Source organism: Pavona decussata, unplaced genomic scaffold (genome assembly GCF_977016875.1).
Source record: "Pavona decussata unplaced genomic scaffold, jaPavDecu1.1 SCAFFOLD_49, whole genome shotgun sequence".
NCBI classification, from domain to species: Eukaryota; Metazoa; Cnidaria; class Anthozoa; order Scleractinia; family Agariciidae; genus Pavona; species Pavona decussata.
The window spans coordinates 29,293-54,081 of record NW_028145471.1 but is presented as its reverse complement, the minus strand read 5'-3'; the positions used below and the strand labels follow the sequence as shown (position 1 = coordinate 54,081).

The 24,789-nt window shown below is 38.4% G+C and overlaps 2 protein-coding genes across 3 annotated transcripts in view; both read left to right on the top strand.

Annotated features, from left to right (window-relative positions):
* LOC146481451 (uncharacterized) overlaps window positions 1-23,387 on the top strand; it is a 106,469-nt gene extending 83,082 nt beyond the window's left edge. The window contains exon 9 of the transcript XR_014864423.1: window positions 23,305-23,387. The gene's annotated coding sequence lies outside the window, so the exon portion shown is untranslated. The remainder of the gene's footprint in view (window positions 1-23,304) is intronic.
* Window positions 1,173-23,356, top strand: LOC146481452 (uncharacterized). 2 transcript variants are annotated; one of them, XM_085108235.1, is made up of 10 exons: window positions 1,173-1,227; window positions 1,472-1,537; window positions 1,768-1,834; window positions 6,060-6,177; window positions 7,024-7,185; window positions 7,294-7,371; window positions 8,008-8,075; window positions 8,390-8,483; window positions 17,009-21,094; window positions 21,794-23,356. In XM_085108235.1, the coding sequence occupies exons 4-10, from the start codon at window positions 6,087-6,089 to the stop codon at window positions 21,802-21,804; spliced, it is 4,590 nt and encodes a 1,529-aa protein (XP_084964361.1). In that variant the 5' UTR covers window positions 1,173-1,227; window positions 1,472-1,537; window positions 1,768-1,834; window positions 6,060-6,086; the 3' UTR covers window positions 21,805-23,356. The 2 variants fall into 2 exon arrangements, with proteins under 2 accessions (XP_084964361.1, XP_084964360.1); XM_085108234.1 differs by lacking the exon at window positions 1,173-1,227 and having other exon boundaries at window positions 1,333-1,537.
* Window positions 23,388-24,789: the final 1,402 nt, after the last annotated feature.

Genomic DNA, 24,789 nt, shown 5'->3' with positions numbered 1-24,789 from the left:
AAGTTTACCTTGGATTTCCTCATTTTTTTGTTCAAATGTGATGGTATAATCCCGTGTACTCGGAAAAGGCGATTAAGTTGTTTGACAAATTAGTTATGTGCGTGATAATTTCTTTCACAAACAAAACTGAAGCCAGAGACGCGCAAGCTAATCAACTACTCTACTGTGGTAAAGGGGGACAGGCTGCAGACTCTGAGTTGGATTTCTTTGTTGCTAAAGTTAATTACTTTGTCTTTTATGACTTAATGCAGTCAGCTTCGTTGAGAGCATCATATGATGTCATGTATCTCTGTGATCACCATATTGGATCCTTGATCCTATCTTGGATGTTTTGATTTCCACAAGACCACCTCAATTGAACCAAATTGCAGTACAACCCGGTTAATAACGACACCACAGCGACACACAAGTGTCTGTATTGTCCGGATACCCCAATTAAGCGGGCTCTCAGAGTGAGTGTCACGGACACACGTTTTATCGATAGTTAGGCTAAGTCAGCAGGACGATGTTTAGTGTCTTAACTTCAGCCGTAAAAAGTAACTGAAGAAACCTTACGCTCATTCAAATAGTCTCGCACTGAAATTTATGTTCTCTCGGTCCTACAACCGCAACTGACATCGTTATCATTTAAAAAAACGGCGCGACTTTGCTCCGCACTGATATTTTTAGTTGGAGGTTTAGAGAGAAGGGCTGAATATTGGACAATTTATACAGTGCGCCGAAAGCCACTGTCCGTAAAGTGAGGTAAAATTTGTACGAGAGCGTATCACTCGGGTCCGTTGTCCGTATTAACCTGTGTACATATTTAAGAGAAAATACATGAGATTTTTGTTGCGAAAAGCACAACTGTTGTTTATATGAGGGTGACCGTATTAAGCGGGTGTACGGAAAGCGGGGTTCCACTGTTACTGAAATTTACTGTTACCGATTCCAACAGCAGACTTAAAAAAAAAAACCAAGGGAAGAAAGCAATTTAGACATTCAAAATAGGTCGAACGAAAATACGAGCAGCCGTTGACAGCCTTGGTCCAGTAAAACAAAAGCTGGTAAAGAAATTTTCAGAAAAGTTGAAAGGGGATGGCATCCATACCCCCTCCTTTCCTTCCCGCCTTCTTCTCTGCTACATCCAATGGTTAAATCAGTGTGAAATTTCTGTTTTGCATTACTTTTTTAGGTTTTCTGTGAACCTAAGGGGAACACAAAGGAGTGTTTTTTGCAACTTACTCGGTAAGTAATTTGCATTATGCCTATAATATATTCCGTTTGGAAAAATTATTACACATTAGTTACATATAGCCGCCCCTTAGCTTGATTCAATTTCCTCAGAAAAATCCATTGTTCTTAATGAGTTCTCATAAAAACTTCGAGTACTCGGTAATGGTGAGTTTTGTTTAATGTCATACTCACATGAACGATACTGTTTACTCTAAGTCATTAAATTAAATCTCATTGTGTTATTTCCCTGTCGCAGGATTGCTATTGTTTTCTGTTAAAACATCGGAGGATCATGAAGAAGAGTTTCTGACAACTTTACTTGGTAAGTATTTTGCATTCTGGCGATAGTTAAACGTGCTATAATTACGAATTCCTGTTTACCCAAAACACTTCCAAGAGTAAATTTCATTGCTTTGAATCAGTATTTTTTGTGTTCAGAAGTCCCCGTGTAATCGGTGGTGGTGAGCCGGTTCTTCAATACAATTTTGTATAGAAGATGGTTTATATTTGGAGAATAAAACTAAACCTCATTGTATAATTTCCCTGTCACAGGATTGTTACTGTTTTCTGAGAACCCAACTGAGGAACACGAAGTAGAGTTTTTTGGAGACTAGCGTTGGTAAGTAATTCGTATTTAAATGAAATACAAATTGGTATTTTTAACAAATCTTGACCTCTTAGGATAAATAGTCCGTGTATTCGTAATATTTTTCGGCCAAACCCAGTTAATGAGAACGAAAAGTGAAGCCGTTAATAAAGGCTTGCCATTCGTATCTTCATCATGCCACACCTGCTGTTGTTGTTGCCTCTAACTTCGTAGCACTACGCAAGGTCATTGTGCGTGAGTATACCGGAAATGAAAGCATCTAAATTTCAGTTTTCATTGCACACCTTACACAACAAGCGAACAACCTTTAGTGGGCTGTCCTAAACTTTTATTATAGTGGTCGTAGTTTAGCATTTCGTTCACGAACTCAATATTTCGTTACAAAGTACTGCTTAATCGCTTTGATCGGAATTTTCACCCAGCGATTCAACTAGACTAAAAAAGTAAAAGCCAGTTGTGGCTAAAAGTGGCTAAGATATGGATGCGTGAAATGAGTCATTGATTGCTAAGTCATGAGGTCATTGTGCGTGAGTATACAGGAAATAAAAGCATCTAAATTTCAGTTTTCATTGTACACCTTACACAACAAACGAACAACGCTGTCCTAAACTTTTATTATAGTGGTCATAGTTTAGTATTTCGTTCACAAACTCAATATATATCGTTACAAAGTACTGTTTAATCGCTTTGATCGGAATTTTCACCCAACGATTCAACTAGACTTAAAAAGTTGCAACTGCCGAAACATGTCTGTAAAACTCAGGAGTGTCGTGTTTTTCTAAAAATTAATTTCCTCACTGCTTTTATCCAGACCACTTAAAAAGTAAAAGCCAGTTTACATGGCTCAAATGTAGCGTAGATATGGATGCGTGAAATGAGTCATTGATTGTTAAGTCATGAGTTCAAAATTGAAATGTTCAAAATTATATTGCCGTAGTAAACAGGTCAGTCGAATATTTTTTCAAGTCGACCTTTTTGCTTAAACCTTTGTTGCCACCTTTTTCCCTCACTGTTGCCTGGTAAAGCCTCTGCAGTGAAAGAAAAAAAAAAAAAAAAACTCGCTGCTTTTGCTAGGAAGACACTTTTTGTAAAACAAAATTTCAGAAACTGTTTTTTTTTTTAATAACACGTCACTGATCGCAGAAACTGGCTGTCGGCAGCCGTATTCCTTTTCTCGGCTTTACACGGAATGCCGAGATGTTTATCAACGAGCGAAAGATCGGTGAGTCTCAGTGCCCGCAATTTATTCAACTCACATGAAATAACAGCTCGCAGGAGTTTTATTTACAAAAGCTGTAATGGTTATAATCACTAGGTTTTTTGTTTGTTTTTCTTTTTGTCTCTTGTCCATAAGACGTGCTAGTCTACGTTCTCCTTGGATTTGGATCGTCGGAAAGTGAAATAAATAATTTATTCGTCGTACAGTTTATTGCATATGTTATTTCAATGATATGTTCGACTTTTGTCAATAATAATAATAATAATAATAATAATAATAATAATAATAATAATAATAATTCACTCGATCGATCGAAATTCACTCGATCGCTTTTCTTTTTTTTTTCGTTTTGATATTGCTTGTGCAAATGAATGTAACTGCCATCAGAATTTTGACGGAATGCCTGGCTTTTTAGTTCTTCTTTTCTTTTACAAGCCAATGTGCGACATGTTTTGTAAATTACAGCCTTAGTTTGAATTCAGTTTTTTAATGTTCGATAATTAATATGTAATTTGTCACATTTGCTGTCCTTTGCTGGAAAATCCTTTTTCTACCGAGCGATCACGCTGAAGTGGCATGCGTTTCAACCGCGCTATGGTGAAGAACAATAAATCGCACTGAGACCCTGCAAACACATACTTCCACTTGATCAAATAATCAGCTTACCTCAAGTTATATCTTCTACCGTATTTCAAAATTTCACTCATTGACTCATAACTCACGAATCACTGACTCATTTGACTTTTTGATGCTTCGATCGTTCATCATAATTTCGTGCACTTTATTCCTCTCACCTGAAATAGCAGCAAGTAGAATTATTTTTAGACGCTGTAATGACCCCAATTAAGACGTTTGTCTGTTTTTCAATCATCAGAAGTAGTATTCGGATTTTGACCGCCCGAAAGTGAAATTTATTCGTCAACAACAATTTACATTTTGCTCCTCTCAAATGTTGATTGGCATTTGACGCATTTTAAGGAAAAAAATTGGAACTTAACACTGGGGATGGAAGGAAAGAGAACGGAGAAGTAGGTTGAGATCGTATGTTGCAATTGGAAAATTAAAATCCAGAAAAAAAAGTTGACGAGGGCCAAATGATAGGAGGCTTTCTTATTTTATTTAGGGGTGACAAAAGTCGAAGCTTTATTCGGTAGCTTTTTGTTTACATTGGATATTGCTTATATAGTTTAAGTTATACCTCGACAATGAGTATGTTTATCGGATTTTATTCCTTGGCTTGCTTTTTTTTTTTCAGTCCTTGTCATTTTAGAGGTATGATTGTAGAGATATGACTAAAAACTGCAGCTCGTGAATATAGAAATTGGTTTTCTGCAACAAACCTGACAATTAACACTATAATCACCTTCCATAATTAATATGACTTTCTTTCAAGACTACAAAATAGAAATTGAATTCATATTCTCAAGAAAATGTTGATCGAGAATAACTGTGAGGTTATACACCCTCTCACACCGGTTTCGGTCACGTCCTAAAATGATGTTATGGAATAAACTTTATTTAGAATTTCCTTTTCCGATTCAGACTTTTCATTTCGCGAGGTTTATGGCATATTGTTCTCCGCTGGTTCTATAATAAAATTTGTAAGATTTCAAATTAGATTACAAGCTTTTCAGACAAATTTCGGAAATCGGTTCTCAAAGAAATTTTCAGAATATATAAACATATAATTTCGCAGGGCTAACTGATTTTGCGGTTCAGTTTTGTGCTGGTTTTTATTGCTTAGTGCTGTACACGACGATTCACCTAAAAGAACTTCTGGCAACTGATTATTAAAGAAAGGGTTTATTGGGGAGACCAAAATTTTATTTCGGTAAATATCCATTTGGATGGCATTGATGGCTTCAGACATTCGGACTTAGTTGTTAGAAAATCTGCAGTTTTCCAATCTTCGTCGGCAAAAAGCCAGCTCCAAATTCCACATTTTCAAAATTCGCCGGTAAAACGAACAGTATGTCGTAGTTAAAAATACCAAAAATATCAGCTAAAAACCAAACAAAAAGAAAACAGGTAGTAAATTAGTATAAGGGATAGAATAAATTCCCTTAGTGTGGAAAAAATAATAATAAAATGGCTTGCAAGACCTGAGAAAAAAAAAGCCCTGCAATAGCTTCGTAAAAGTTATAGTTACGTATTTAGGAGGGTAAATAAGCACGGTAATCTGTACGTTAACTGTGTAACTTATCTTGGCTTGTGTTCTTAAATCCACAATAATTTTTTTTCATTTTCCGTTCATCTTCTTGATTTAGTCCTCTAATATTCAGTAATGATGAATCGGCTGTTTAATGCATAATTTGTTTTTAGTGTGTACCATTGATACTTACAGCGTAATTTCCCTGTTTCAGAACTGTTATGAACATTTGTTAACGCTTTAGGAACACTAAGAAGCGGTTTTGATAGCAAACTTCGGCAAGCAATTTGTATTCTGGCGACAGAATTTACGTCCGCTGGCCTATTCTTGGAAGTCTAACAACAGATTTTCTTAATCGTTCCAATAGGGGAAATAGCAGGAACCTGGGTACAAGCTATTACTCTACACACAGTTTACTTTTTCTGGTAAAGATTCAAAAAAAAAAAAAAGAAAAAAAAAACTGCAAAGAGAACTCGCAAGCAAAACGCAAACCACGCAGGCGCCAGCATGGAATTAGCCAGCTTATTAGAACTCAAGGAGTGTCGAGAAAACATATCTTTTCGTTCTTCTGTATTTCCCCAAAACGCCGTTATCACAGAATGTAATAAATCACTAATCTCTTTGTTCTGTCCCAACAGTGAATGAGGCGAAATGAAATTGACGAACTGTTCCTCATTCTTCCCATCCGCTCGCAATCTGTTATTCTGTTATAAGAAAACATCATGAATCTTAACATGTTGTTAATTCGGATTTTACCTTTAGCATTCAGTTGTATGGAGTGTAATTAACGCAGGCATTACGCTTTAAGGTTTTGAAGGAATAGCGACAGCTGATGCATAAAATCAACACAAAGATTATTTGATTCCTAGGGTTTTTAGCCCGAACTCCCAGCATTTATGGCGCAGAGTCAAAAGGACGCTGCAAGTAACAATGACGTCAGACCAGCTGGTGAGGAAACATTGGATTTTGATGATGACACTTTAAGAGGTGAGAAGAAACGCTAGGCTCTTTTCTACCAGAATATTTCAATGTATAAACCCAACATAGTTTGGATACCCTCCCCTAGTGTGTCATACTATATGTGCGGTGTGCTAGTGGGGCCATCTTGGATCATGAATACCGAGGAAGGCTAGAGCGTCTCGTCCTAGTTCACTACGTTTTGTGAATTGAAAGCACATGTAAGAATTTATCCAAGGGTCAATTTGATAAAACTCTCACAATTGAAGTTTAAAGCTGGGCCGTTCGGCTTACACAGAGAAAGAAATTCAATGAAACGTATTCTTCAACATTTCTAAAGTCTATTAGCTGTATTTCTTTTTTTGATTTCCACTGATCCATTTTTGCAGTTTAAGTAACGCATTTTTTATTATCATTATCATTTCATTATTGAGTTCATTTTCTGCATGAGCATGTAATAAGAAGGGCCTAAGAATTTAAGCTTTAAGTTTGAGTCAAATTGGTCCCAGCGTTCACAAGGAAACGCCATTGCGCTGCAGGCTATCTACTATTATTAAAAACTGAATCATTGTATAATGCAATTCGAGGGATTTGATTGGCTTAGCGGCCATGGTCTATGAGCCATTATACCATGGCCAAGAAATGGCGACCATTAAATTGTCTGCTGGCTGTTCTTGCACAGCGAAATCAGTAAGATTTAGAAATATTTTTTGATTGTTTTTAATAAAACAATTACTCCACTTGCGCTCGTTGGATATGAGATTATTATAGCCAACTCGGCGCTACGCGCCTCGTTGTCTATCTATCATCTCATATCCAACGCGCGCTCGTGGAATAATTGTTAAATACACTATCTTCTTAATTTCTTCATTTCAGCAATAGCAGAGGTTTACAAAAATGAGGGCAATGACAGTTACAGACAGAACGATTTCAACAACGCCATCTACTTCTACACAGAAGGAATTAAAGTAAACTGCAAGGATGAGGAATTGAAAGCCAAACTATACAACAACAGAGCGCAGGGATATTTTCGTTTGGGTGAGAAGTTTTCGATAACTTAAATTGGTTTATCAAAATATCGAAGGGTTGTTCAATCGAGCCTACATCAATATGCTAGCTTTCTCCTTATACTTTATTCTTTTACAGGGAAGTATACCGATTCCTTGAGTGATGCAAAAGTTGCCTGTTCCTTACAACCATCTCACGTGAAAGCAATATTAACAGGTATGAGGTAATAATAATGGATACATTATTGGCATCTTCTTCTTCTTCTTCTTCTTCTTCTTCTTCTTCTTCTTCTTCTTCTTCTTCCAAGAAACCCCACCTCCTTCAAAAATGAAGATTTTGTAAGGGGTCGTTAAAAGGAAATAAAAAAATAAATAAATAAAATAAATTGGCTAACAATATGCAAATAGATGATTCTACAGTGACGTACTTCAACTGAGCTACACAGCTAAATGTTAAATCTGTTTGAAAAATAAGTTTTGTAATCTTCTATGCAGATTAAGGACGGTCCATGTCATTTAAAAAGCGCCATTTTAAGATCGATACAGTTTTCACGAATGTGACACACAAAATGATTTACTGTTGGCAAAACTCCGGAAGAACTTCAATTTTCTACCAAGACAGAGCACTTGGGTATTAACTGCACCAATGGAAGTCCTTTTTTGTGAAAACTTAGCGTATTAATTAAATTAAAACTGTCTCTGAATATGAATTGTTGGGATGGAAATAAGTTAACTTGCAAAATTACCTTGCCCCTTTGGATAATGAGAATCCTACTGCGAACGTCACATATCTCGGCTATTGCTTTATCAAATAAGCAAAAGTAATGCCGAACTTACATTTTCTGTTTATTAGGAGCAAGTGCATGTTTTCAGCTGAATCAGTTTGAGGAAGCCGTCACGTGGTGTGAAAAGGGATTGACAGTATCCTTCACTACAAATGGAAAAGATTTGTCATGCTCAAACTTAAAAAAAAAAAAACGTTCTTGCTTTTGTGTGCGTACCTTCTTAGCTCAAGTTTCATTACAAGAAAAACGTTTTTTAGCCTTCATGATAATTTCAATTTTGCTGTTGCCCTTGCTTGCCCATAAAAGAAAGAGAAAGAGAGAGAAACATACAAGAAAAACAGGCAGAGAATCAACACATATTTTCTGTGAGACCTTTTCTCCGATCTGAAGGATTTGTAAGCTTTAGAAAACTTTTGCAACCGGCGTGTTATAAATCTTAACTGATGTAAGATTGACAAGAATAACCAGAAATTGGTGGAGCTAAGGAGGAGATCTGTCAATGAAAGCAACAAGCCGCGAAATACAGACGGAGAGGAAGATTCAGGTGAATCTAATGTCTTATAAGCTATTAGGGAAACACAGGACATTGATGAAAGGAGGTTTTGAATTCTTTGAAAGGCTTGCGTATCAAACTAGAAAGAGTGATAGAAATAGTGAAGAAAGTGTAGTAAGTTCTTTAAGTTTTCTCCCTTTAACGAAAAAACGCCGTAGAAAAAAAATAATTTCATAACCGAGAAAGGCTAGAATTTAAATTTTTCCACGACCATAATTTAGCGGAAAAATTTCTATGCGCGGTGACTTAGAATTTCGTAAAATGGCGTTCTATAACTTGACTTTGCATCCATTTAATTATTAGAAAATGAAAGCAAACCTTAGTGCAAATGCATCTAAATGGCCCGTTTGCCATCCAATGTATCACCGATTTCACGTTTATGGCTTCACTGACTGTCACGCAAGTAGAGATTTAATACTAGAAGGCATGGATCAAGAAAATGGTTTTAAAACATAATTGAACAAAACCCAAATTAACAAATCCGCAGCCTAAAGATGCACCATAATAAACAGAAATTTCTTAAATGAACTTTTCAATACCCTATTTGGTTTCATGAGTATTCGTCTGTCTTAATTTTCACTTTACATGGTTTTTGGACAAGCTTTTTGGCTACTGACAAAAAACTCCCGTAATTAATTATTCAAAAATGCTTTTGTCCATCGCCTGTGATCATAAAGTATTATGCAAGTCTTACACACCAAAAATGGGAATGAGGAGGGAGAATTACCAGTGCATCTCACTTTGAGTCTAGAGACTTCCCATTCTCCATGTCTCAAAATGAGAGAGAACGAGCAGAAAGATGAATTAAACTTGCTGTCAGCAACTTTAAGCTGTTCTGATAACAATATTTGTTTGCTGCTAGCCTTATGCCTTAAGGACGGTGTCTACTTTTGCTACTGGGCATACTTTCTGTGCATCTCGAGATACTCGGGTTTCCTATGTGTGGTGCCTACTAATACAGGAATATTTTTTGCGCGGTTTTACACTTTGCAGAAGAAGCAGAACTTAGCAAGTACTCTTGGTATCCAAAAACAAAACTGGGGCTAACCATGCATTTTTCAGGGACAGTAAAGCTTCAAAATGGAAAGAAATTCCATACATTGCCTTGTATTTTACTGGTTTTTCCCCTCAATTTTCATTTTGGATTCTAACAGCCTTTGCTAAAATCTGCTTTTCCTGCATAGCTATAAACTGCGCAAAAATAGTTCTGTATTAGTAGGCACCGTCCTTAAACAGTGTCTTTTTAGAGAGATTTGATTTAATACTCGTTCAAAGTACCGGGGTCTCTATAAGGTAAAGAGGGTACCTGTGAAAGAATAACATATCAACGCAAAGACACCAGAGGAGTGCGTTCAGTATACGTTTATAACAGCTAAATTACTTTAGATAACAAATCAATCTTCGACGTAAGCACTACGTCTCTGACCAGTGTTCCAAGTCTTAAAAGATCTTTCCAGGTCAATAAATTGAGCAATTTGTCCTTTTTATACCGTGATTAAATTATGAGACCTTACAAGATTTTCATATCGTTATATATTTAAAGGTCCTTGCTTATTTGATCGCAGACGCATAGTTCACGGACAACAAAAGTATATTGTAAACCCAAAACGCTGAATACAAATTCTTTTTCAAAACAAGTGAATGTAAAACTTGAGATTCAAAGTTTATCAATACTACCTTATTCTTTAGAAAAGAGTAGATTTTGGCTGAATGGTTTTAGATCTAGAGGAACTACCAAAGGTACCCTGTTGTTCGCGTATCATTTGGCTTTTATAAACAAGAACGTGATCCTCCAATGTACCGGGATTTTGAGCTAAAAAAAATTGGTCGCTTACGAATACAAAATATATGAGAACTTCAAAGGGAAAGATCCTGGAAATATGCGTAATGCAAGTTCCAAGATCCTAGGAATAGCACAAATAAGAAATCGACAGAGGCCGAGTTTAACGTGGATTATGAAGCAACCTAACGTCTTAAAAATTTAGGTTAAAATATAAAAAAGAACGAAAAACGTTATTGATCAGCAAGATTGTCGTGATCAGAGTAGAGTTTTATATGCCGATGATGATCTTGGTCTTCGGTCCTTCGAGGAGGAAGCAAGGATAGCCACCGGCTGACAGCCAAGGCAAGCCATCTGGGAGAACGCAGGACGAGAAAAACACCTGGGGCACTTTTTCTTGTTCATGGAACCTGTTGCTACCTCCATCTTTTTTCACTTAACCTATAATACCCTACCATCTTAGACAAAACTCACTCAGCTTGGTAGCATTGATTCTGACATTTCCGAAGGCCTCGCTGGACACGTACACCCGGAGCCGCGGCTAAGTTCTCACCGTGGTGGAAGAAGTTGTTAAGGTTCAATCTAAAGTGGTAAAGTAAAAAGCAAATAAGCAGGAAACAACAGCCATCCCGCTCATCCAGGACCAAGGAAGCAAGCATGCACCTCGGCTTACATCGCTCCGACCAACGAGTGAACTGACATCGTCCTCTAGTGTAAAAGTACTGAGAGGGTATTGCTGATAGAACGAATGGCCACATGGGAGGAAAATGTAGAGGAAGAGGCTTACGAACGGAAAATGATCAGATAAATATCGGAGAGGAACTTGCGAAGACAGAGGCTGGTCATGTCATATCATGTCATGTCACACTAATCCGGATGGGATGTCATAGCTTCTTTGGCCAATCAAGTAGTACTGTCCCTCAATCTGTGCTCTCAAAACTCAGCATAGCTTTCAAATCACTCCCTGAAGTTTGTAATCGGTTATATCCTATTGGCTGCGATTAAAGCGTCTACTATGATTTTCTCAAAGGCCAGTTAACTGTAGTACAAGGGAAGTGCGTTTGGCTGCTTTTAAAAAGCGCCAGGTGACCGGGTTGGGGAAACGGGGTGGGGGGTGTGCTGAAACTATGTGGGAGCTCACAAAGGATGTCACAGGCAATAGTGATCTGATGATGCGAGAAATGTTAAGAATTTTTTGAACAAAGCTCTTCTTTTCTTGTCCAGCGCATATATTCGTTTATAAATTTTTTCTGTTGCAGCGTACGTAATTCATGTAAAATAAGCCAATTAAATCTTTGTAAAGCCTTGCAGTTACTATATAGTGTATTCTGCTAAAATTACATAGAACGAAACCCTGTGGAGTCTAATTCAAGAGAACCACCAAAATGTGATCTTTTCACCTCCGCGTGCTTCAACTCGAGACAATAAGAAGCCAAACCAACTGCTTGTGTTTACTACAACGATAACAACAATAACTTTGTTTGCTCTTGTTCTCAGTTACATGAATTATCGTAAATAGTGAAAATGGAAAGAAATAACACATATTTTATGCAGAGCCTAGAGACTGAAGTAACTAAGGGGTTTTCGAGTCAGTCTTCAGCTTTTTTTGTTTGTAAAGTATGGTGAAATCAGAATCAAACAGAGAGGGAAGTGTTACAGTATGAAATTAAAAGTGAGATATAAGTCGAATTAGTATACTTTCCTAAGTAACTAGGATAAGCTTTGAGAACGATGCTCGGACAGTAAATAAGGTTTCTTTTTTTATTTATTTCAACTCTGTTCAATAAAACATCACACGTCTCCCTGATCCGATGAGCAGGTCAGGGGAGAAAGTGTTATTTGCTCTCTTAACGGTGATTATGGAGGGTTGTCTAATACAACCGCACTTTAACAACCCGTGGCACTATATTTTCAATTCGTACAGTTTCGTCGGTGTGTATTTTGCAGACAGTCTATAAAGAAGAGTTTATGTCCGTAAATTGCATCTCGTTTAGGGGACTTAAAATATTTCATTTCCTGAACTAACTCAGATGGGTAAATCGTTTACGGTTCGTACATCCCAGAAACACATCTGCACATCCAGACCTTGGTGTATTATCAACTGTGAAAACGTTTTCGCCTTCCATAGGGTAGTGGGTTTGACAACAAGAAATGTGAGAAGAGCAAGTTGGTTCCCACGCCTATGATAGTAAGCAGAGTGAACCATGCCATAATGCTATGTTTTTGGTGGGTCAGATCAATAGACAAAGGAGACGTCTTTCTCAGTACCATGGCAACCATGAGTATTAAAACACGAATATCTATCTTCATGTTTTAATGCGGATTTAAATATGTTTAAGTTTACAAGATTATGCCAATAAAAATCATTCAAGCCGAGACACCGGTAAAACCAGTGAGATGACTCAACTGGACGGAGGCATGGTGGGAACAAACAGACGGAGCGATCTAACAAATGAGACCACATAGACAACTGAATGACCAACATAATAACCAGACAGTTAGTCATGAAGATTCGAGATGAAAAGAACAAATGACACAACCAAGTGCCAGCCAAACCATACTCCTGAAAGAACGGGTGACAAAGGCAATTAGATGGTTACATTGGTGGGAATGTGGGGCATGCACGTGGTCTGATGCACACAAAGAATGATCAGAATATGTAGAGTATGTAATTTCTAAAGTTAATCAGCGACTAGGTCTTTTACGTAGGATTAAACATTTGTTACCTTTCACCGCTCGCCTACTATTCTACAACAGTCTTGTTCTTCCAGTTTTTGATTATGTCGATCTTGTGTGGGGCGACAAGAACAACGTGACTCTTATGAACGACCTACAAGTTTTGCAGAATGAGGCGGCAAAAATTATTCTAAACGTTGTTTCATACGAGGCTCTTTAGGTGACTCAAAATTATTTGCTCAGACAAGCAATTTTTATGAAATCGGAAAAACTGGCACATAAAAGCAAACATTGGCCAAGAAAAAACGAAACCATCCCAAGTTGGAGCCTACACTTTTAAATGCGTAAGTTTGCACTTGATCAAAACAAATACACTAAGAAAACCGTATGTTTGTCATCTTCAAATGCGTCACTAATTCAAATTTGATACACGAGCCTTCAAATTCTTACAAAATGCCGTCTATTTTCACCATTTTTTCACCAAAGCAAGCAGTAATAGTGAAAAAAATTTACAGACTGTATGCTTTATCATTCCCCGTACATTAAGTGTATATAGACTCCAACAGCGTCCATTACTGAAACAATTCAAGCGAGACTTCCCACCTTATCAAGAAATACGTCAAGAATATAACAGTTTACATTATGAAGGTGCCAATCTCTCAAGGATTATATTATGGAATAACAAATTTATTCGTATTACTGGGAAATCTGTATACAATAGTAGGTTAGCCAATGCAGGCATAATTAGATTAGGGGATTTAATTACGGAGAACAATGATCTTGTCACAAATTCTAGAGTAAGGGAGCTTAATATGTCACCATTAGATACTTTTAATATTGCTTCTTTGATTGATGCAGTTCCAGTATAATGGCGTCAATCCTTAAGAACCTGTATGTCTACTATTAATGAGCCTTTCATTTTAGAAAATTACATTCTCCTATCTTTAAATGGACAGAATGTTTCAATAAGTAAGCTGTATCAAAGATTATGTATAAAGAACTACGAGATAGAATCATTACTCCACCGACTGCTCAATTTAAATATAATGCTCAATTTGCAGATGATGAGTTAGATTGGAGAAAGATATACAGCTTACCACACCGGGTGGCGCTGGATACTAAGTCGCGCGAATTTCAGTACAATCTTTTAAACAGGTGTCTCTCCAAGAACGTGTTCCTTAGTAAAATCAGCATTGTAGCATCTCCGCTGTGTTCTTTCTGTGGTGTAATGGACTAATCCCTCGAACATATTTTTGTGTCTTGTCACTATACTGAGAAGTTTTGGGCAGAGGTTATAAAATGGTTAGGCGATCATGATGTTAGAATTGAATTGCTTTCTGTTAAAGACATAATGTTAGGTATTTTAGTGTGTAAAGATGATCTGTTTATCAATCACATATTGTTACCTGCGAAACGGCATATATACTCATCACGATGCAAAAAAAGTCATACCATCTTTCAGAGCATGAGCAGCTTTGAGCAGGAAAAAATTCCACCCAGGGGTCCTCTTAATATTGTGCTCGATGTGTCATCGTATGCCTGGAAATGTAACATGAAACAAACACAGTGTATTATAGTCATGCAGTTTCATCTTGCGCTTTCGAGACAAACTCGTGCCTTGCGACGCGCAGTGTTTTCCGGAGTGGTATTGTATGATTTTCCACGGTCAACTGCCGATTTTTCCATTGGCCTGCCTTCGTTTTCATAACATTTCCTAGCCCAGACTGTCACAAAGGAATGGGGTTTTTTGTATTTATCGATAATTGCGGCGGGCATCAATTTAATTTATTGAATAACAGCAGACCACTTCCTCTGCTCGGGGATTGACCTTTACACATGCATATTCGACTTGGTAAGTTGTATCTACCATAAGGCCGAGAAAAATAGTTCTTGGGTCATTCGTTTTTATTTTCTTCTCCTGGGAATGCGATGCTCAGATGAATCGACGCCAGCTTCGATAAAATAATGTACTTCTGAAATTGCGTTGTATTAGTGCGAATTGTCTGTCTTTGAATTTGGCTAACACATTTCCTCTCAGCATTTTAATAACGCAAGTATCATAGGATTGAAATGTCGAAAAGCAACGTATACGTTTAGGAATTAGAACGATATTTTGGAAGGATGTACCTCTTCAGACCATTGCCGAGAGTCGCAGTCTTGTTGAATCCTTGTTATTATGGCGGGAAACTGATCGAGGTTGGGAAACTCGCGCGTATTCGACATGGATTCACGATCATGTAAAAGCAAGGCAAGGCATTGGTGAGTAGTGAGATTTGTAAATAGGCTATATCAATTTTAAGATTCTGTTTTTTGAACTTATTGTATTGCATAGCTTGGCTCTTAGTCATTTATTTACTGCATTGTTTATATCTACCGCGCTACATTAATTCAACCATCACCGCGCGATATTAATCCTGTTCTGCTTTACTTGGGTAGTCAGTTTTTATTGAACTGTTGTTATCTGTCGAGCAGACTGCTTTACTTGGGTAGTCAGTTCTTCCCAGACCTGTTGTTATCTGTCGAGCAAACTGCTTTACTTGGGTAGTCATTTCTTTATTAAGCTGTTGTTATCTGTCGAGCAGAACATTAACCGGCTAACCTCGCGCTATGAACACTAACTTAGGTTCTGCTTTAGCTTATCGAGCAGAATTTTCTGCTTCCACTAATTAATATCGCAATAACCAATTCTGCTCTACTTGGGTTGTCAGGTTTCTTTTCAGTTAGCTGTTGTTATCTGTCGGGCAGGATATTAATCTAGCTTACTGTAATATTCTGCTTTGTAATATTTTGCTTTTGCGTTGCGCATAGCTGCTCTGTCCAGTACGAATGTAGTATACAGTAACATTGGTTTGTAGTCTCAATTCTTTATAACTCTTTATGAGAGGAATACCAACCTCGCACTCCAGTTTATCAACTATTCCTTTTTTCTTCCATTTTAGGGCCGTCCGAATGCAACGCGCGGAGACGATCACTTGCTTTGTATCATCAATGTACAATTGTATCACTTTTCTTTCTTTCTTTTTTTTTGTGGAAAAAAGACTCCGAATTTTGTTTAATGTGATTACAGCGTTCATAAAAACACAGTGTCTAGCGCGGCTTGTGCTACAATAAATATTGTTACATTTTGTGCAGTAAATAAATGTCCCAAACTCTGTGCCGCGATTCTACTGCTTTTGGCAGGAATTGTTTGCGTTCGTTCTTTGATTCGATTTTCTTTTAAAATGCTAAATCGCCCAATTGCCTATTTTGAGTGGTTCATATTATATTAAGTCTGTGCCCTGGAGTTACTGTTCGCGTGGATAAAACGAAAGCATTCCTCGCGCGTTCGATCTGCACAAACCACGATGTCTGGGATTCTGTTTCTCTCTGCGTGACTGCTGGAACTCCGCACGTGTGAAAAGAGACCACTCCGACCATGAATTATAACACGCAAAGGTGCAAAACGATTTCTCTTGTTGCAGTTAATGATAAGCCACTGGTGATTTCAACTCACCGTAATCTCATTAGCATACATTTTTTTCTTCACCTAAGCTCATCATGGTTCAATGCGAAGATTAAGTTGGTTTTCCAGCTTAAGACAACAATCGCCAGATCAAAAAATAAACTCCCCATCCATCTCGTAAAATGGGGCAAATACAGTAAAGAGAACGAATCATGTTAGCTTTCTCTTTCCTTCAGTATAAATCATTCTAATATTTTTATATTACTTCATCTTTTCGCAAGAGATACGTTATGATAGTTTACAATGTGTGTTTGAGGTCCTTTGTACAAATGTGTGTGTGTTTTTTGTGTGTGTACAATTTAGTTTAAAAACAACTGTAATCCTATTACATTGAAATAAAAACTATTAAACTATTAAAAAAAAATAACAGTCTACGTAAATATTACTGGACTGAGATCAACTTTAGTAATCTTCAAACAATGGAGATAATGTGCTACACTTTCGAGTTATAATCAGTGATTTCTATGATGAGCACATACAAACAGTCATGAAGTGCCCGTATAAAAAGACCCTAAAATGTATTCATAGAATAAGTATCCTCTATGTATATTTCTACAGAGTTCTCTGCAGTCTTACCAAAAATGACAGGGAAGAAAGATTCTGTAGGCGAAAGGTCCAGAGAAGAAGAGGACTATTTCAACCTCGGCAACTCGTACGACAGGCTTGGCAACTTCCAAAAGGCCATAGAAAACCATGAAAAGAATCTGAAAATTACAAACGAAGTAGGCGATAGATCCGGAGAAGGGGGAGCCTATGGCAACCTTGGCATCGCTTTTCAGACCCTGGACTACTTTCAAAAGACCATAGAGTACCATAAAAAGCACTTGAAAATAGCAAAAGAGGTAGGCTATAGATCCGGAGAAGGAAAAGCCTATGGCAACCTTGGTAACGCTTATAGGAGCCTGAGCAACTTCCAACAGGCCATAGAGTACCATGAAAAGGCTCTGAAAATAGCAAAAGAAATAGGCGATAGATCCGAAGAAGGAAAAGCCTATGGCAACCTTGGTAACGCTTATTGGAGCCTGAGCAACTTCCAAAAGGCCATAGAGTACCATGAAAAGGCTCTGAAAATAGCAAAAGAAGTAGGCGATAGATCCGAAGAAGGAAGAGCCTATGGCAACCTTGGTAACGCTTATGACAGTCTGAGCAACTTTCAGGAGGCCATAGAGTACCATGATAAGCATTTGAAAATAGCAAAAGAAGTAGGCAATAAATCCGGAGAAGGAAAAGGCTATAGCAACCTTGGCATCGCTTTTCAGAATCTGGGCAACTTCAAAAAGGCCATAGAGTACCATGAAAAGGCTCTGAAAATAGCAAAAGAAGTAGGCAATAGATTCGGAGAAGGAAGCGCCTATGGCAACCTTGGTAACGCTTATCGTAGCCTGAGCAACTTCCAACAGGCCATAGAGTACCATGAAAAGGACCTGAAAATAGCAAAAGAAGTAGGCGATAGATCCGGAGAAGGAAAAGTCTATGGCAACCTTGGCGCCGCTTTTCAGAGCCTGGGCAGCTTCAAAAAGGCTATAGAGTATAATGAAAAGCATCTGAAAATAGCAAAAGAAGTAGGCGATAGATCCGAAGAAGGAAGAGCCTATGGCAACCTTGGTAACGCATATGACAGCCTGGGCAACTTCCAGGAGGCCATAGAGTACCATGAAAAGCATCTAAAAATAGCAAAAGAAGTAGGCGATAGATCCGGAGAAGGAAACGGCTATGGCAACCTTGGCAACGCTTATAGGAACCTGGGCAACTTCCAAAAGGCCATAGAGTACCATGAAAAGCATCTGAAAATAGCAAAAGAAGTAGGCAATAGATTCGGAGAAGGAAGCGCCTATGGCAACCTTGGTAACGCTTATTGTAGCCTGAGCAACTTCCAACAGGCCATAGAGTACCATGAAAAGGACCTGAAAATAGCAAAAGAAATAGGCGATAGATCCGGAGAAGGAGGAGCTTATGACAACCTTGGTAGCGCTTATTTCATGCTGGGCAACTTCCAAAAGGCCATAGAGAACCATGAAAAGGCTCTGAAAATAGCAAAAGAAGTAGGCAATAGATCCAGAGAAGGTGGAGTCTATGGCAACCTTGGTAGAGTTTATAACAGTCTAGGCAACTTCCAGGAGGCCATAGAGTACCATTATAAGTATCTGAAAATAGCAAAAGAAGAAGGCGATAGATCCGGAGAAGGAAGAGCCTATGGCAACCTTGGCATCTCTTTCCAGAACCTGCACAACTTCCAAAAGGCCATAGAGTACCATGAAAAGCGTCTGACAATAGCAAAAGAAATACGCGACAGATCTGGAGAAGGAAAAGCCTATGGCAACCTTGGTGACGCTTATAGGAGCCTGAGCAACTTCCAAGAGGCCATAGAGTACCATAAAAAGGCTCTGAAAATAGCAAAAGAAGTAGGCGATAGATCCGGAGAAGGAGGAGCCTATGGCAGCCTTGGCGACGCTTATCAGGGCCTGGGCAACTTCCAAGAGGCCATAGAGTACCATGAAAAGCGTCTGAAAATAGCAAAAGAAGTAGGCGATAGATCTGGAGAAGGAAAAGCCTATGACAACCTTGGTAACGCTTATAGGAACCTGAGCAACCTCCAAAAGGCCATAGAGTACCATGAAAAGGCTTTGAAAGTAGCAAAAGAAGTAGGCGATAGATCCGGAGAAGGAAGCGCCTATGGCAACCTTGGTAACACTTTTTTCTACCTGGGCGACTTCCAAAAGGCCATAGAATACCACAAAAAGAATCTGAAAATAGCAAATGTAGGTGATAGATCCGGAAAAGGAACGGCCTATGGTAACATTGGCAGCGTTTATCAGATGCTAGGCAACTTGGAAAAGGCCATAAAGTACAGGGAAAAGCACCTGAAAATAGCAAAGGAAGTAGGCGATATATCCGGAGAAGGAGTAGCCTATGGCAACCTCGGCAGCGCTTATCACAGCCTGGGCAACTTCCAAAAGGCCATAGAGTACCATGAAAAGGCTCTAAAAATAGAAAAAGAAGTAGGCGATAGATTTGGAGAAGGTCGGGCCTATGGCAACCTTGGTGCCACTTATTTAGGCCTGAGAAACGTCCAAAAGTCTATAGAGTACAGTGAAAAGTCTCTGAAAATTGCAAAAGAAGTAGGCAATAGATTTTATGAAGGGATCGTCTATTCTAACCTCGGCAGCGCTTACCAAGATCTGGGAAAGTTTGAGGAAGCTTGCAAATACTATCAAGCTAGTGTTAGTATACTTGACATTGTTAGAGCTTCCATTACTCGTGAAGATGCCTTAAAAATAAGTTTTCGAGAACTTTATCGTGATGCGTACAGTAAGCTTTGGCACAACCTATTGAAGCTGGGATCAATAGATGAAGGTTTGTGTGCTGCTGAGGCTGGTCGAGCACAGGCTTTGGTTGACATCTTAAAAGAACAGTATGGTTTCACAGAATCTCCATCAGCGTCGCTTGAACCTAAAGAAACAATTTCTTACATCTCAAACAAGTTATCTACGAAAACGGTTTTCTTGGGTCACAGGCACAACAAAATCACTTTCTGGGTTATCAGCAAGGGAAGCAAGGTCGAGTTTCGAGAAAAGGAATTGGAACAAGGAAGAGTGGACGAAGATGCAGTGTCTGTTTTGTTGAATGCTACTTTGGAGGAAATTGGAGTTGGTGTCCGCGTAAAATGTGAGAATCGTTCACTGGATAAGCTAAATGATGATGATGTTGATAACAATGATGAAGAGGATGAGGATGAGCAAGGAGTGCCCTCAAAATGCACCATTAATGCCTTGGAACCATTACATGATGCGATTCTTGGTCCCATTGCAGACTTGTGTCAAGGTAACGAATTGATCGTTGTCCCCGACGGTCCCCTTTGCCTGGCTCCATTCTCTGCTCTGAGCACATCTATCCACATCCGCACTGTACCCTCGTTGACCAGTTTAAGACTGATCACAGATCGCTCTGAGGACTGCAAAAGTGTGCAGGAGGCAGTGCTTGTCGGAGATCCATATCTGGGGAATGTCAAGTATCCAAAGTACAGGCAACTGCCATATGCCAGAAAGGAAGTAGAGATGATAGGAGAAATTCTAAAGATTCGACCACTAACAGGAACAGAGGCAACTAAAGACGAGGTGTTAAAACGAATTGCTACAGCTGCTTTGATTCACATTGCAGCTCACGGACGAAAGGAAACGGGAGAAATTGCTTTAGCTGCAAATCCAGGATGGGAAAAACATTACGATGCAAAGAACCAGGGTCCTAAGGAAGAGGACTACATGATGAAAATGTCGGATGTCCAAGCTGTTAAGCTGCGAGCAAAACTGGTTGTGCTTAGTTGCTGTCATAGTGGCAGAGGAGGGATTAAGTCTGAGGGTGTCGTCGGAATTGCTCGGGCTTTCTTGGCTGCTGGGGCTCGTTCTGTTCTGGCTTCACTTTGGGCAATTTCAGACCAGGCGACTATGGAGTTCATGAAGAGTTTCTACCAACATCTTGGCGATGGTAAAACCGCCAGTGTAGCTCTTCACCAGGCTATGAAGTGTCTACGAGAGTCAGAAGAGTTCTGTGCTGTGAAGCACTGGGCTCCTTTTGTACTAATTGGTGATGACATCCACTTGAATTTGGACGCAAAGAAGCAAAGCACTGAACTGATGCGTGGAAATGGTAAGTTTTTTATTTCCAAATGTTGTGGTGGTTGTTGTTGTCTTTTTGTGAAAAACATGTTTAATGTTTGGCTGTTGAGTTATCCACCTCCAGGACAAGTGGTCGCAACAAAAGAGTTCAAAAGTAAAGTTGTATAGCAGTCTGTTGTAAAATTAAAAAGTGGGTATGTACAAAACAGAGAGAAGCCATATTTAGCACAGAAAATAGCAATCCCACCTCCAACCAAAAATAAAAGACTGCTTCAGTTGACGAAAACTTGTGAAAAGAATTCTGAAAAAACATTCAACGAATGAATGAATACATGAATATCCAGAAGGAAAGTTTCTGTGATTTTGGCTCCCAGAGAGAAATGAAATCTGTTTCGACTCTTTTTGTTGACTGTTATAATACAATGACTTTAATTGCTACTCGCTTGTTGTTGTTTAAAGGTATTCACCACGAAGAGATATCAAACTACAAAGTTTTTCCCTGGTATACCACAACGGAGTCAGAGTAATCTATTTCTTTTGTCTTGGGTTTCATAGCCTTCACATTTGCCTTGCACTTAACTCCAACGTAGTGATGTTAAACATTACAATTTCGGGAATACTTGAACAGAGTTAGAACTACCAGAGTAGACATCTACACCAATCCCATCGCGTGGGTCTATGGTGTGATGTTTTGGCTTAGCTGATGTACTTCATTTCTTCTCTCTTCCAGTGGCTGAATAATCAAGTCAAGAGAATATCTACAAATCAGAGAACCAAACTTTGCCAATATACATTTCCCCTTGCTCTGAGGATTTATTTTATCCTTTCTTTAAAATCTGGAAAGCTACAAAGAGGTCGTGCCATGAGCCGTTTCTGAAATCCCTATTTGATTACGCCGCCACCTTTTTTATAGTAAAAATGTGGGAAAATAAGATCGAGGAGCATTTTTTAACAAATTCTCTTATTTTCTCTCTATGTCCCTATAAAAAGCTTTACATAGCCAAAACAGCCGTTAGAATTTTATATGCGACCTTAATTTCATTTATAAAGATACGCATAGACAGCGAACCGAGAACATGAATTAAGCAAGGACAGCTAGGAAATAACTACACTTGATAAAGAAATTTGATTGCTTCAATGATTGTCTCTGAAGCAGCCGTTACTTGGCGTCCAGTAACACTTCTGCACACTAACGACTGTTCAAGCATTTTCATACGAAACACATATCCTTTCACACTTTTAGCCAATCGCAGTTGTGGTTCTGTTTTTCCGAACTAACACATGCCAAATTCTACGACAGGAGACTTATTTGTGCCAGGATCCATAACTGTCATTTGTGCCTATTTGAGGTCTGTGGGATATTATTAAACTCGGTTTTGGTCCATGATAAATTTTTATGGTACCCAAACTTCACAGTGAGACACATTATTAATCATACCGTGAATGGATTAGGAAAGGCATGAAACAGATCCATGACACAATAACAAAAACATGAGAAGAATTTCACCCCTTATAAATCAGCAGCAAATTGACCCTATTTTCTTACCGCTGACCACTTATTTTTAGGGCCTACACAGGGAAAAGGGTCTTGGAGACGGCCTTGATCGATTTAACTTGAGAAGCAGTAGTTTGTACCCAGTTTTGGTTTATAATTTGAGATAAATAATTTCTTTCGTATAGTTCTTCACTTCAGTCCAAAACGTCAGTTCTTCTTTTAAAGTGAATGCCAGTATTTGGCGGTAAATTGCCCGTTCTGAAGTTCAAATGGAGACAGAAATTTGAGTCCATCTAAAGAAAGATCACATTTAAAAAATTAGTCACTTTACTAAGTTTCAGGCTCTGTGGTTAGCTTGCAACCATGTAAAAAACTTTCAAATATCGGAAAATTAAAGACTTTGTATTAATTTGGGGGACGCCATTTCAGAATGAGAGACATTTGCGTAGAATTTGGGAGACCTTTGACAAGTCGCAGCCTGTTTACTACGCAATGAGACATAACCAAACTTCAGATACAGCGGTGCACACACGTTCTTTGATCATAGCAATTTAAGCTACCCTTGTTGTAACTGTCGTGGTAAGCCTGGTGAAATTTTATTACTTTTCAATGGTAGATCTTCCCATTTGTATTGTGAGACTAAGTTTTATTACCTTTCAAGTTTTCCAGGAAACAAGTTCCTTGTTAATGAATAATTAATGAAGTACTTAATTCGCTCGTTTTAGTATTGCTGTATCATGATTAAGGTCGTTTATCACGCTTTTTGTCTAATGCAATACAATCTTTGTAAATAGCAATACAAATAAAGTGCTGTTATTGAAAGTAGCTAACAAAAATGCATTGATTATGACAACTGCTGTTTTCGCCCTCTTTGATGATAAGACAGATCGAATCCCTCTGTTGCCCCATGATAATTATGTTCAATTGACTATTAGTTTCCGAAGCATATCATGTAAGTCATTTTTATCCATTGTTTGGATATCAGATGTGAGGGTCAGTAGAGGTTATTGCATCTCAACCGTTTAAACTTAGTCGCATATGCTTTTGCACAGGGACAGCTACATTCCACTAGCTTTAAATTTAGCCAATCACAAATAGAGATCATTTCGTAAAGAGATTAATGAAAGGTAAAATTTTTGAGTAAACAGAAGGCTGTTGCATTGAACGACAAGTGGTCACATTATAACTTCATACCTGCGTGATTCGAGGTCTAGAGATGTCGAAGAAATTAAGTTATTCACGTTAGGCTAAACTTGTGTCATCAAAAATCCGTTTGTTTGTGTCACACCCTGTCCTCAAACAACACCTTAATTTTCACTAAGCAAAATTAATTGAAAGTCTTTGAGAACTGCAGTCTTCTTTCTGCATATTAAACTAGGAAATCCCTTACAATTGTCCAAGAGCAATTTTACTTTGTGAACCCTGACTTAAGGTTACCTTATACCTTTAGAGGTGTCCCGCGTCCAAGCGATGTAGCGCGTCCAGTTTAAACTGTAGATACCTAAACCCCTATATCAAATGAAAGCTTATAGAGCTGGCGATCAAATTATACCACAAATTTTGAAATAAAATGAGTTGTCGAATTTTTAACGACCTCTTAATGCAAGCGTCCGAATCACGGGGTGGAGCGATCGTACAAAAATCGCTCTCGGAGAAAAAAATATTTTGAAATAAAAAGTTCGCAGATACGTTTTTGTTGTTTATATGTTAAACTGACTACTGTCTAAATTTGAAGGTAAACAAACAAATTCCCTCCGAGTTTTAGCTCTTTAAAGTGGCTCCTTTAAGTGAAAAAATTGATTCGAGAAAACAGCGCTAAAAATTCGGCAATTCACTTCATTTCAAAATTCTTTGTACAGTTTGATATCCAGCTCTATAAGCCTTAATTCGATATAGGGTGTAGGTATCTACAGTTTAAACCGGACGAGCTACTTCGCTTGGACGCGAGATACCTCTGAAGACACCTTTGAAGGTATAAGGTAACCTTAAACACGGCCACTTAACGTTTTCAACAGAGCCGCCAGAATTCCTAAATTGTATGCCGTTTTTAAACTATCTAGCGAGGAATTATCCTCTAAAGAACAAATTATGCATGTTTACCCTGCAGTAAAAGCAGCCATACAAAGTTATCATTGATAGAGTCCTTTGTATGCATGTGGGGTTTACTCTCCCCTGTCTCGTTTTCTGTTGCCAATCATGTATCATTTGTCACACACGCAATGCAACAAACG

Excerpts from the sequence above, each read along its gene's own strand:
- LOC146481452 (XM_085108235.1), top strand. The coding sequence starts at position 6,087 with ATGGCGCAGAGTCAAAAGGACGCTGCAAGTAACAATGACGTCAGACCA. Across the intron at positions 8,076-8,389 it reads GGTGTGAAAAGGGATTGACA|ATTGACAAGAATAACCAGAA; the intron begins GTATCCTTCACT and ends AACTGATGTAAG. Across the intron at positions 8,484-17,008 it reads AGACGGAGAGGAAGATTCAG|AGTTCTCTGCAGTCTTACCA; the intron begins GTGAATCTAATG and ends ATATTTCTACAG.